Genomic DNA, 13,576 nt, shown 5'->3' on the forward strand with positions numbered 1-13,576 from the left:
TAATATAATAATAGTTAACGATAACGATATTAACACTAAGCGATTGATCCGTTTTGTCAAATCGTGCCATTTTACCAGTGTTGTATATACAGTTGTATTGTTGTACCAATCGCGGCGTCGGATCTCTAGAGTCAATATTAACCAATTTTGTTCGGTATGGCGGTAGCAAAAATTGTCCGATTTGCTGCCAGCTGACAATAATATGTGACAGACAGGAATCGGCAAAAGAAATCATAGAAAGATATACGAGTACGAGCGTTTAAAAGCTTCTTCTGTAATTAGCATTACTTCATCGTTGGTTTCGCTAAATCAGGAATGTTTCTTTAGGATAAGAGATTATTGGAAGCAGATAAAACTTTGATTGATAAAATTATCTTAATCTTTTTTGTTTAAATATTACGATTAAAATTATAATTGTTAGACAATTAGTATTCATTTCATTTAGTAATCTATAATTATTGTGCGAGCCAGTCTAATATTTTATTCGAATTTAACCAGCGATAAAATATTGCTAATGTTAAATTTCGCATGCATTTGAATTACAAATTACGAAAGCGCGGAGGATAACGTTTTGTAGATGTTCTAACAGACTGTTATGCAAACGAAAAAAAAAAAAAGAGAAAAGCTATCATTGTACGAATAAAGAAAGACGCGTGTAGAATATGTGTACGACTTTAATAAGAATCTTGAATTATTTAACTTAAAATTATTCTATTGTAAAATACTGTAATAACTGTATGAATAGTCCGTAAGTTCTAATAAAACAAAAGTCAAAAATCTTCGATATCGAATGTTCCATAACTTTTCTCTCATTTTTATATATTCCAACACTTCTATTACATAAAATAAAATTCTCTCTTTTTTTCTTGCTCCAATCGATATATATGTATAATTGGATCAATTGATACAAAAGTTCGTTCTACATAAATTAACCATTTTTTAAGCTCTTGAAACTCACCTGGCCTGTGAAACCCCCTGTTATTATGTAGCAGCTTCAGTCGTTCAAACTCGTTCCTGGTTGAAGATAAACGGCATCTCTATCTATATGGAACAACCTTTCTAGGAATGACTTCCTTCCGGCTCTACCTTCGGCTACATTCGCTCTCAAGTGATTCAAATATTCCGATCTGTTTCTCAATAAACCGGTATATTGCAGAATACCGAAGGCAAGGAACATAACGATTGCAACAAATGCAATTACTGTGATTAAACAGATCAGTTGCCAAGATATGTTTAATAAAATTGCCTTTATGTCGTCTTGTGCGTCAATGCGAAAAAAAGCGACGAGGAGACTCCCCCAAAAAGCACAGGCCAGGTGAATAGCTATAATGTTACAATAATCTTCAAGCGCACTTCTAAATACTTGCCTTGAGACCACGTAAAAAATGACGCTTCCAGTCGTGGCCACGCTGATTGCCACCTGCGGAGAGTAAATATCCGTTCCAGCAGATATTATCACCAGCCCGGCTACAGTAGCTTGCACACATCTCATTACAGTCCAGTGATTAAATTCTTCTCGGGGTAACAAAAAATGGAAAGCCACGACGAGCAGACTGCACGAACATCCGGCCAATAAATTATTTATAAAGACATTATACTCTCTTTTACTATTCACTTTGAATTTTTGCACTTGCACGTTCGATATACCGAGACTCTAAACAATCAAAGTACAGACATATATGTTTTATAATACGTTATTTTTATGTAAGTTTGGAAATAAATTTCAAAAATTGAACTTCTCGATGACGTTACCTGCAGACCAATGAACACGAATAATTGACCAGCGAAAACTGTTCCCGCGGAGCCAATCGCGATGCTCGCGGCATCTATAGCATCCAGACGAAGTATTCTTCGTCCAAGTATCATGCAACCTATCAATCCTGATAATCCACCGGTAAGGTGGACAATTACAGAACCGCTGCAATCGTGGAAATGCACTTTTCGCTCTTGTAATACGTTCGTTCGCATCCATCCTTGTGGAGTCCAAATCCAGTGAATTAAAAATGGTTGCATCAATCCAGCCAACAAGAATCCCACGACAAGATAACCGACGGTGTGTGTCCGACCCACGATCCCAGAAGTGAGAATTGCAGCAGCAATTACCACGGCCGACCAACCAATTATGATTTCATCCTTATCGACGATTTCATCACCGATCCAGTATCCTCCGCCCAGCAAACCTCGTATATCGCCTGTGTAGGCGATGACAACGCCAACAAGCGCGTAGACTATCGTTACCCAGCAAAAATCAATGATATTTTGCAACAGAATCAAGTTGACATTGTTGATTGGTACGCTACCAATGTGTATGAGGACGAAACCAACACGTAGTAAGATAACAAAAACAATACGAACAAGACTCAGCCATGAGGAAGTATTTAAGGTTATGTCTATTTTTTCAGTTCCATTAAAATCTGCGTAATAGTAGTAACTGTAGTTGAAATCGTCATCAGACATACCCTCGGTAAGTAATCGATCGAAATCGATGTGATCACATTATCAAAAAAGTAGTTATAATATTATTCTGATTCTCTGACGTTCGAGACATAAATTAATTATAAATTTTGCACGATTAAAGCAAATGTCAAAGTTAACACCAACTGGACGTAACTGATCTTCATTCATATTGCAGGTTACTATCGATTAATCGAAAGTATGGACAGCGTGAAATGAACTATCGATAACATCCACAATGGCTACCGAAATCATCACTGTGTTGTTATATTTATTACATATTAAGTTTCGTATCATTTAATAATACGCTTCGTGTGACCGTAGAAATTTAATACAACGAGAATCAAATACGGAATCTGATAAAGAATTTTTTAATTGGAAAATAAAGGTATGTACAAATATTCTTTATAACCACTATAGGATATAAACTATAAGAACATAACTTTTAGGTTAGTCTGTATATACAAAATATAGATTCATGAAAATTCTTTCAATTTTTGCCATAAAAAGCTTTTACAAATATGTTGTACGCGTATCTTTGTAAAATATATCTGTTATATGTAATCTTCAATATCGTTTCAAATTTTAGTCGTGTTTGTAAATCTCATTGCAGTGCTGACAAAATTTCGTAATGCTTCGTACAACACATATAACATTGTATATCCATAAAAAATCTTCACATACTTTCATGAGTCATTATATATTGAGAAATATCTATTTATTACTAAAATTATATTTTGAATATTTTTAATAGGAACGAAATGCGCGGAACAGCGATTCAAATATTCAATATATGCCGCGCGGATGAATACACGGAGCAGCGATTGGTCGGAAGTTAGCAAACCAATGGCAAACGACAAAGCGCGTTTCGCGCATGTCACGTTATTGGCCGCCGCAAGGTCTGGGTCTCAGGCCGCAGGGACGAGCCGGCAAGCGATGCCGCCCGATCGTCGTAGGTAGTCGTTTGAAGTCGTCGGTTGCTCGTGTTCTCAGTGTTTAGTGTTTAGTGACTCGTGAAAAAGAACGGTTTCGAGTTACTGGTTCGCGTGGTGCTCCGTTTTTCGCGGGAGAAACGTAAGAAAAGGATGGCTACGGTATGCTGTCGCGCTCTGTGCGTCGTCAAATGGTATGAGGTGTCCCGCGTGCTGAGTGTTTCCTCCACCCTGATCACAACAAAAAGCTACCGAAACGTGAGTGTTGACATGCATTATTCCTGTATACCTACAGCTCTACATATGTATATAGTACAATACGTATTAAAACGACTCGTCAACACGTATCGAACGATTACGTTCCGTTAAATATTGCAAATTTTTTTCCCAGTTAAAAGCAATGTTTTTGTAAGAATTGACGTTACATTTTAAAGTGATGTACTTTTTTATATTGTAAAATTAGTGCATTTTTCAATGATACACGAACAACAGGCCTTGAAATATACATTAGCAGTTAAAACTGTCGTTCTAACATTAAGGCGAGTTAAATTGTGCCTGCAAAATTCCACCGGCGCCACTCACGACGCATACGTAAATACAATGTATTCCCTAGTGTCCTAATCAAATATGGATACCATGTGGAACGAAGGATCTGCTGTGCCATTTTTAATGCTAGAACTACCAGAATGCTTGAAATGACCACTTTTCATTTTTTCAATTTTATACATTGAAAGTATGTAAACATGTTACATACATCCACGTATACGAATTTACTCTTTAGTCATCGGTAATTCTAGTATTAGAACATCGTTACTGTTTCAAATATACGCACAAAAATCTTCTTGTCATTTTCATTTCGTTTGTAATATAAATGTGTCTCGTTATCATGAGTAAAATGTGACGCATGCAGCACGTGTAACTCACTCCCTCCAGCTGTTTGCGATTACATTGCATTTTGATTATCGTTGAAGCTATATTTAGACGTGATTGAGCGATGAAAGTTATCACGACTTGAATTTTTTACTACTTTCGTTGCGAGTACTCTGCAATAAATTATTCGAAGAACCGATAAGGACTGTCCATATAGTCCACGCGCCACATTCTTGCGCAGGTTGCGTCTGCAGTACGCCGGCATTAATTACTATTATAACCACTGCTAATTGCCGGCTACGTTCGCGGTATCGCGCCATGATCACTGAAACGACGTTTTGTTGTCGAATTTTGTCACGTAAACGCTCCGTTACAAATTTAATTCGTTCGTTAGAAACGCAATTTAATTTCTCATCAGACTGTTCTTAACGACTGATTGACGTCGAAACGGAAAATTAGTTTCCTTTGAACGTTACTCACGGATTATTTGCTCGGATAAGTATTGGATCTTGGTGATACATGGATAAAGATGTAAGACACACTGTCACGGCGGACAATATCTACTCTTTCAGCTTTAAAAACGAGAAAATTTTGGGCGTAATAGTTGGACGAATGTATAATTTAACTTAACACTTCATTGAATACAATTTTATGTTACGTATTAGTTATCATAATTCTTTGGAATTTTTAAATAAAAATTATGCGTTCCATTTCCTCTTTCTAGAAGAATTGAAGAACCACACCCTCGTGGAGTTTCTTTTATTCATATGATTGGAAAGTGCTTGCACTTCGCGGATCGAATAATTTTATCTTTTGGAAATTGAGCGAACGGAAGCGTGGTATTACTATGATATTTTCGCACGAATTTTTATTTATTTATTTGTGTTCCATATTATACAGAAGTATTCACAGTTATACAGAATTTTATAATGAGTCATGGTCTCTTCATATATTCATCCTCATGTTACATTAGGATGACGGTTACGTATATAAGGACAAAGGATATATGATAATAGACTATTGTTAGGAAGGCTTAAAGGTCGAACTGATACGGGAATGGGTCTACTCTCTTTAAGAGAGTAAAGTAAGGAATGTTATAGGAAAATTTATACATCATCGTTGCTTTAATAAAAGGAACACATTCTTAAAGCTCTAGTGACCCAACGCAAAAACACAATTTTTTTCAGAAGAAATTGTTATGCTCTTTCGAAACAATTCTAAAACAAATGATATAATAAACACACTCGTTTACATAAGATAAGATTTTTACAAGTTAGTCACATGAGTCAATTAACTATCGCTTCATCCGGTATTACGTGAATGGCATTTTTATATCGGTTCGTTAGTCAGGTAAATGAAGATTAATAGCGATCGTCTAAAGTTACTAATCAATGCACCTCACTGCTGATAATGCTATTGGATAATGCTAGATTAGATGATAATATTACTATATCATATAATACATAAGAGTACTATAAATCTAATCATCTCTTAGACGTTCCGTAATTTCGTTTTCTCATCTTATCAGATTAATGTAAATTCCTTAATCTACGTCGGGTTTTTGATCTTATTAAGTCGTGCGTAACTTGAACGGGATCAAAGGAATTTATGTAGTACTAGAATGCGTGCCGTAGCTCCATTACATAATGGTGGACATTGTGACGCTATAAATTCGTCATCATGATTAACTGTAAATGTCTGCCACGGTTCAGTATATCCTGGTCGTGACTCACGACCAAGACTTATATATAATATTGGTAATTATGTCACAATATTGATTAAGTCTTCGATCTTTTGCTTATAAAGCATAAAGTATGATATACTTGTAAAATTTCGAATAAATAAATTAGTTAAAAAAAAAAATTTAGAAAACCAACAAACCATAGTTGCTTCCAGTTTATCTTTAGATACGAAAGGAGGATTCGAATGAAATATTTATTCCAAAATTTTCCGGAAATTATCCGAAATTAACAGTATAAACGAAAATGTCAGTCACTCGTCACGTTCACACGATACGTGTGACATTTGTACCGAGTCGACGAACCGGATATTCTCGTCACAGATCTGTAGGTCGCGACATACCGCGCCATACAAATGCATTCCCGTTGGAACTTATTCGCCGAGACACGATACCCTGATTTATCCCTGCAACTGCAAGCATCCCGCAGTACGATGCATTCGCTTTATCCAGCGTGACGCGTGATTCATCTGTCGATGTAAATGGTAGCCCTCCTTTGCCTTTGCCTGTTTGATGCTTCTTCGAATTATCGGGAACCTTCCGGCCCGATGCGATCATTCTGGCTACCATTCACCCGAAAAACGAGCGCATTTACTGAAAAGAAGGTCTACTGAAAGGAAGGATAAAAAGAAGTCTCTCTGTGTGCTCGACTGGGATCTTGATCACGAATTTGTTCCTTCATCAAGCTTGTATCAATTCAATCTTCTTGCTGAAAAACATTCATCAGTCATTACTCTAACATAGATTCGAATAAATTTGTTGATTCACGTTTATGCGTAAACATTTTCGAACATGACGAATCTAGAGTGCTACCGACACTGGAACGTGAATATTGATCGACTGTGAGAAATTTTCAGAATTTCAATAGAACGATAAACGCAGTTTATAAAGATTTTTAATAGATTTAGATTTCTATAATGGAACTTAATTGCCTTCCTCTCGAATTAAAGATATGAAAGATTTACGTATAACATCTTTAATATTAATTAGTGTATTATTGAATTTTAATATCTAGCATCTCTTTAAATTACGAAGCTCTTAACAAAATTATAGAATTCTGTTGCAAAAGAAACTTTTTACAATTGCTTAGCTAATCTGTGCACTATTGTGCAAGAGAATTAATTAGCGCTGGCGAAATTTCACCAGTAATAAAAAGTTCGATTACGCAAGAAGTCCTTGGTTGTCTTGTAGTTTCTCTTTTATTATCGATTGGAAATGTAAAGAATGTTACATCTTAATTGATCAAGTCCAAATTCTGCGTTGTTTCATTTGAGATAATGAGTCACATGACATGTGACTCATGTCTTAATTCACCTTTCGCGAATAAAAGTTCTGTAAAGTCTCAATTGAATTTCAACGGGATTATATAAGAGAACGTGTTCGTGAAAAATTCTTTTCCAGATATTCGCGTGGGCATCGACGATAAGCTAATTATGTTTGGATCGAAACAGTGACTCTTATCTGTTGCTCCATAAAACAGGGCAACGCGATGCAATATTGTTCAGTAAAATAACGATAGATTATTTCGTTTATAATAAAACACGTGGTAAAATGAAAAGAACCGATTTCACGGAAGATCAGAAAATTAACAATCCCCTTGTCTCATTAGAAGGTTTAATTCTTTCTGTTTCTCGCGCATTTTCCTGAAATGTTATTTTTGAAGAAATTGAGGAGCATCAACACCACAAAAAGTTTGGTAACACTAATCTTCTTTCAAGAATTTTCACAATTGAGCAATTATAAATATGGTGAAAGTGATAATTTATAGAGAGCGTATAGTTTCGTGAATTAATACTATACAGAGCGTATAGTTTCATGAATTAATTGCTTGTTCGACCGTTTTACAGAAAAGATTATGCTGTTTTTCACACGCGTACGTTACTAAGTTTGCAATAAAAATTGTTTATTAATTGCAATTTCTCTTGGAATAAATTTTCGTAAATGATTATATGATAATGTGCTCCAAGTTTCTCATTGAAAATTTCACAATTATTCATAATTATTCATAACATTGTCATGCAAATTTCACCCAGATTGCCCTATAAATATTCTATGAGTCTAATCTGAACAGATACATTTTAGCTACGTGTAATTATATACCTACGTCCTTTATCATTAACAACACCTAATAAATGTCACTTCTGGCTCAAACATTCGAAACTTTTTATCTATAATGTACGTCGTATACTCCGTAAATAATCCATTCATTTTTTTTTCGCCTCGTTAATTATCGCGACGCGGTAAACTGAGGGCCACAAAGCGCAAGAAATTCTTGATGCGATTAAATTCGAGGACACGTCTCGACGACGAGTGACTCGATCACGGTTTCTGAAAAGTCAGTTAGTTAGCACTTTACTCTTTCGGATGGAATAACATCGTTCCCGCTCCGAGAAACGATGTCAAGTGAACCGTTTTGTAACGGAAGAAACGGTCCACGTGAAAGAGGAGTGCTCCGCGCACTCCTCACGAGCGTTGATTATGCCGCCAAGTAAACCCTTGCCATCACTATCAGAGTAATCGTGATTTTAAAGAGAGCGGCGAAAATCCAGTGAATTCGATTTAAAAATCTCTTTTCCTTTTTTGAAACTTTCTGTTTCCTTTGTTTGGAAACCGGGTGACGAGTTCAAAGTCGACATATCGACTATAAACTGTGACGTTTATTTGTGTCAATGTTTGTTGAATCAACCGTCGGATTATCGTTTTTTTTATTCTCGAAAATAAAATTTGAATCAATTTTTTAGACTATAGAAAAACAACGAATTTGAAGATTTCTCTCTTTTTTTCCAACACAATTTTTGCACAATAGCAGTGCGTTCATAATTTCGCAATTTCTAATTTGGAAACTTTACATCTGTAGCACTCGTTTACGTTGAATTTCAAACGCGTTTAGATTAAGTGATATATATTTCTCGAGAGGTATCTGTGACACACGAAGAATGCTTCATTACAACAGTAAATTCGTATCGCGTATCTTGGCATCTGTTTTATTGAAAACGTTTGCCAACTAAACCTTCGGCGCCTGCTCTTGATTTACGTTGTATTGAAAAGTAATTTTCAGCGTGACAGTAAATGTTTCGCAGAAGACTGAAATCATATTAATATATGATAAACGCAATGATTAGGCATAACGTGCAACTAATGATCAATCATATGCATAGTTATACTAAACATGAAATGTCACGTATATTACGCTTATATATATTATAAAGCTAGACATTTTAATAAGCATGAGTCACTAAGTGATCAGTCAATGATCGTTTTCTCTTATTGAAGTGAAATAACTTAATTTAAATCTAATCCAAATTATCGTAGCCTTGCATTGGAGAAATGATTTAAAGAAAAAGGAAAGCTGATTCGAATGAAAAATATTCTATAATAGTTTCTTATTTCATTAAAATTAGCTTCTCCGCACGCGATTCAGCTGATGAAGCTTTTGAAGTGCGCAAACTTTTCTCTCCAATTTCGTTTAGCAAATAGTGTCGTAGTTCTTCGACCGAAATATTTTCTTCGTTCACTTTCTATTACAGTTTTCGCGTATTGGCAGTTAAATTAAATAGCAACTCAATTGGTGCTTTATAACTTGTGAATTTAAATGAAATAACATTGTCACTTAATATAATCGCGTATTTAAACGAGCATCAGTGAATTTATGTTGTTAATCCAATCCTAATTACGAATGATTTCCAAGGTTTGCATGTGCCATTCGCGGAACAAATACTTTTGCATAATTATTATTGATCATGGATTATTTACCAATAACATTATCCGTGATTCTTGGTTTCAACTTTTTAAGAATTAATATTTTTCCAGATGAAAATGTTGTAGCTCCTTCTTTCGAATTGGAATTATTTTACATATATAAAATTGTTTGCAACTTAGCTGTATTTTTATATTTAGTAAAATAATATGCTTGACACAATGAAAAATATTTTCCATGTTGGAGCTGAAAAGAATTTGACGAATACCTCGAGTTACCCAATTGGATATTTATTAAGGGTACCCATAAATAATGTTTCTTTTTTTTCAAATTTAATAAACATTGGCATCTAGTAACAATAATTTTAAAAAAATAACTTAAATAAAATAAAATTTTGTACAGTGTGAAAAAACGACATTACTTATAATCCCTATTGTATTTCAAATTTACGCGTAGATATAATAGTGGAAAACATTTTTATAGAATTACGCTATCACACGCTATCATTTCTGCCACTCGCTCGATCATTCTGACTTCCCTTTGTTTTTTCACAGTGATTTTCTCTAGAACGCGTGCAAGCGTATTGATTTTTCCTTCTTTCCCATTTCCGACGTTATTAAAACTTGGAAGTAAAAAGAAAATACGATTTAAAACCACTCCGCCAATCCAATATCAAATTTTGAACGGATCAAATAAGAGATCCAAATCTACTGCTTCTTTCTTCCATTTCCAATCTTGGATACAACTTATCATCGCCTCACCAATCCCAGTATTCAATTGTTGGTCGATTGAATAAGAATATTTTCTTTCCAGTACATAGTAAGGAACATACTCTCTCCTTTTCCCTCTATTCCCAAAATTATTATAAATCGAACGAACAGTGGAAAGCAAATATTCGAGGGAGAATAACACGAATAACACTCTTCCAATCAATCCAATATCCAATTTTTTGTTCGACCGAGTCAGACTTTCATTTTTTCTCTTCTCCATAGAAAATTTTTCAATCTTCATTAATTCAAGGGATATATGTACACGATCAATTGCTCGGAAGGACAGAATTCCTCATTGAGGATATAACCCATACAGTCTGCTGTCTGCACACTGATATTAGTGTATCCGTGCCACTGAATACGTTGTTAGAACAGTTAGGGGATTGTACAGAGGGATACGGACTGCAGAGTCTGGGACAGGCGCCATGGGCATCGATCTGTACGTTCCCTCGACCTACAGGAAAGCACTGTCTGTCTGTCTGTCTGTCTCTATAAAAATGGGATGACTCTTATCTTTATTAGAACGAACTTTGTTCCTTCAAATCCATTTCCCTTTGTCCACGTCCAGCTCTTATGCGCATATTTTTACTACGGTGTATTTCTATCATTTTTCCTTATTTTTCTTTATAAGAATAAGGAATAAGGATAATAATTTCAGAAAAAATATTGTATATGTGTATATACAACATATATTAATTAAGTGTTCTAGCGTTTGGCAAAAATATCTTTATCAAGTTAACAGAACAGAAGCCTGTATAAAGAAAAGTTTGGAGGGGGACGATTTCGATTCAAAGTTTCCGACGTTATTAAATAAGGTGGCAGTTTTCGAACTAGGCTGTGGAAACTACATTAAAAGGAAAATGACTTCTTTATCGAACTTTTGCCAAGGAAGATTGGATCTTCTTAAATTAGGACAGAATCTATATTCCGAGGATAAATTCACGATTGTTTAACTGTTGCATAAATTTCGACGTGAAAATATCCGAAATATATCCAGGAATGAGTGGATTTGATACAAATATTAGTGTCGTGTGCAATTTCATTCACAATATCATCGGAATATAATCTTCTTCATACAGAAATAAATACACCGTTACTCACACCACGACTTGAGAATCTCAATATTGAATAATCAATGAAAGAGGCGTTTCTAATTATTGTTGGGTGTAACAGGCTACTTCATTGATTATTTCTCAGAAAGGTTGTAATGGCCGTTCGAACTTTAACTTTACTGTAGCATGACTCTTGCTCCTTCGACGTTGTATCATGACACGACGGGGCGTCTAGAAGTTGTTGGCCTCATCGATTTTGTTAGGAATTATAGGCCATTAAAAGCAACCACTCCATTATCTCGAGCCCATAAATTTCATAGTATTACGATCGTGAATCGTCTGCTTGTCTTTCCCTAATGGTAATGACATAAGACCATAACGAACTCTGCGTAAAATCCTTCCGCGAAGTTTGCAAAATTTCGTGCAAAACACTGTTGAAAACTGGGCGGAGCCTGGATCGCCCTGCGATTCGCATTGGCGATTAATAATCATTGAATAACGCGCCGATAGTAATAGTTTTCTTTCTCGCGTATCGATTCGCCGTTGCTTCGCCCATGGCCATTAAATTGCCAGTGAAATTCACGGAATTTCATGGAATTCTTGAAACAAAACGAAATGAAGAAACTCGCGGAATGCATGTTTCAAACGTGTCTCCGATGAATTATGTAACACGAGAGTCAGAACTTCGTGTCGATAATATATTAAATTCCATTGTAGAAATTTTGTAGAACATTTGAAAGGATCAAATATCTCGATTGAATAGTGAGTGTTTACGAATGTTTACGTACAATTGGACATTCAGTAGGTGCTGTAATTTTTAATCATTGAAACTCCCATTTGATTTCATCGAATTTTATTCTGAGTTGCGTGAAATTGTGAAGTAGGATGGACAAAGGCTATTGCCCAGTCGAGAGTTTCATCTGATAGCTGCTATTCACCCCATTCACGCGTCACTACCACCCTGATTAATTTCTCGATCAGCGTGATACGGGGTCAAAGCTGGAGATGATAGTGGGTTTTATGTAAAAAAAAAAAACAACCGTTACGTTACATTACAGAAAATTAAAGCACGAAAAATATGCAAACATGCACGAAGAATGCGTGTAAAAATGTGTTGTAATAAACATTGTTACAATATATTCTGAGCAGTTGTAGTTGCAATATATAATATAAGGGATATCTATAAGTAACGTCGTTTCTTGATACTACACAAAATTTTATTTTTGTTAAATTATCACTGGATGGCAATGTTCATTAAATTTGACAAAAAAAACATTACTTGTGGGTACTTCTGATACTTTCACCTATTATTCGATACGAACAATAGTATGAAACAGAGACCGTATTATTATTATAATGCATAATGTCGCATAATCGTTTGAGAATCTTATTTATCTACGATCACAACCAAATATAATACATGTGTGCATGCGTAGTTTTAAAAGAATTTGAGCAACCGTTAGTAATGAAATATAGTGAAAGAAAATACGATAATATACAGAATGATCTAATATAATATTTATAATTGTAATTTCGACGTAACTGATGTTAACTCAATTTTATGGGTTGAAAATTGCTTCTTCGTCGAACACTGTTAAGCTGAAGGATAATAAACCAAGCTTGATGTTAGAAATATTATACATTTTATGATGCAGTTTCGTTAATTGTCTTTGGCCTTTCAGTGAATAGATCACAAAACTGTGTCATTTTTCATGTTACTTTAGACTCTGTATTTGGCACAAAACGTAAACCAGATTTAAGTGAACAATTATGAAGAACAAATTACATTTTCCGCGCTGTGAAACATGTTTCCCCTGCATGTTACAAAAAAAAAAAAAAGAAAAACAAGAAAGAAAGAAAAGAAAATGAACGTACAATGCAGTCACGTACGTATCTTCATATCGTTGTCGGCCAACCAGAATCCAACATTCAAACAAATATTTATCTCTCGCAACGTGGCCTTTATATTCGTTTCCCAGAAAATGTCGATACCGTGCAAGATGTACACGTTCTATTCGAAACACACCGTTCGAATATACTTATCTGTGCGTGATAAATAATCT

The 13,576-nt window shown here is 35.1% G+C and overlaps 2 protein-coding genes across 2 annotated transcripts in view; one reads left to right on the plus strand and one right to left on the minus strand.

Moving 5' to 3' along the window:
- Positions 1–672: 672 nt before the first annotated feature.
- LOC122538912 (putative ammonium transporter 1) lies at positions 673–2,457 on the minus strand. Its single transcript, XM_043673406.1, has 2 exons — positions 1,753–2,457; positions 673–1,654 (listed from the first exon to the last, which is right to left on the minus strand). Exons 1-2 carry the CDS (start codon positions 2,455–2,457, stop codon positions 995–997), a joined length of 1,365 nt encoding a protein of 454 aa, XP_043529341.1. The 3' UTR covers positions 673–994.
- LOC122538913 (calcium uniporter protein, mitochondrial) overlaps positions 2,385–13,576 on the plus strand; it is a 72,673-nt gene continuing 61,481 nt past the window's right edge. Inside the window, exons 1-3 of the mRNA XM_043673408.1 lie at positions 2,385–2,464; positions 2,633–2,842; positions 3,209–3,644. Coding sequence (XP_043529343.1) covers positions 3,540–3,644 — 105 coding nt within the window. The 5' untranslated portion in view covers positions 2,385–2,464; positions 2,633–2,842; positions 3,209–3,539. The remainder of the gene's footprint in view (positions 2,465–2,632; positions 2,843–3,208; positions 3,645–13,576) is intronic.

The sequence above is a fragment of the Frieseomelitta varia genome, unplaced genomic scaffold, assembly GCF_011392965.1.
Source record: "Frieseomelitta varia isolate USP_RPSP 00005682 unplaced genomic scaffold, Fvar_1.2 scaffold_182, whole genome shotgun sequence".
Taxonomy (NCBI): domain Eukaryota; kingdom Metazoa; phylum Arthropoda; class Insecta; order Hymenoptera; family Apidae; genus Frieseomelitta; species Frieseomelitta varia.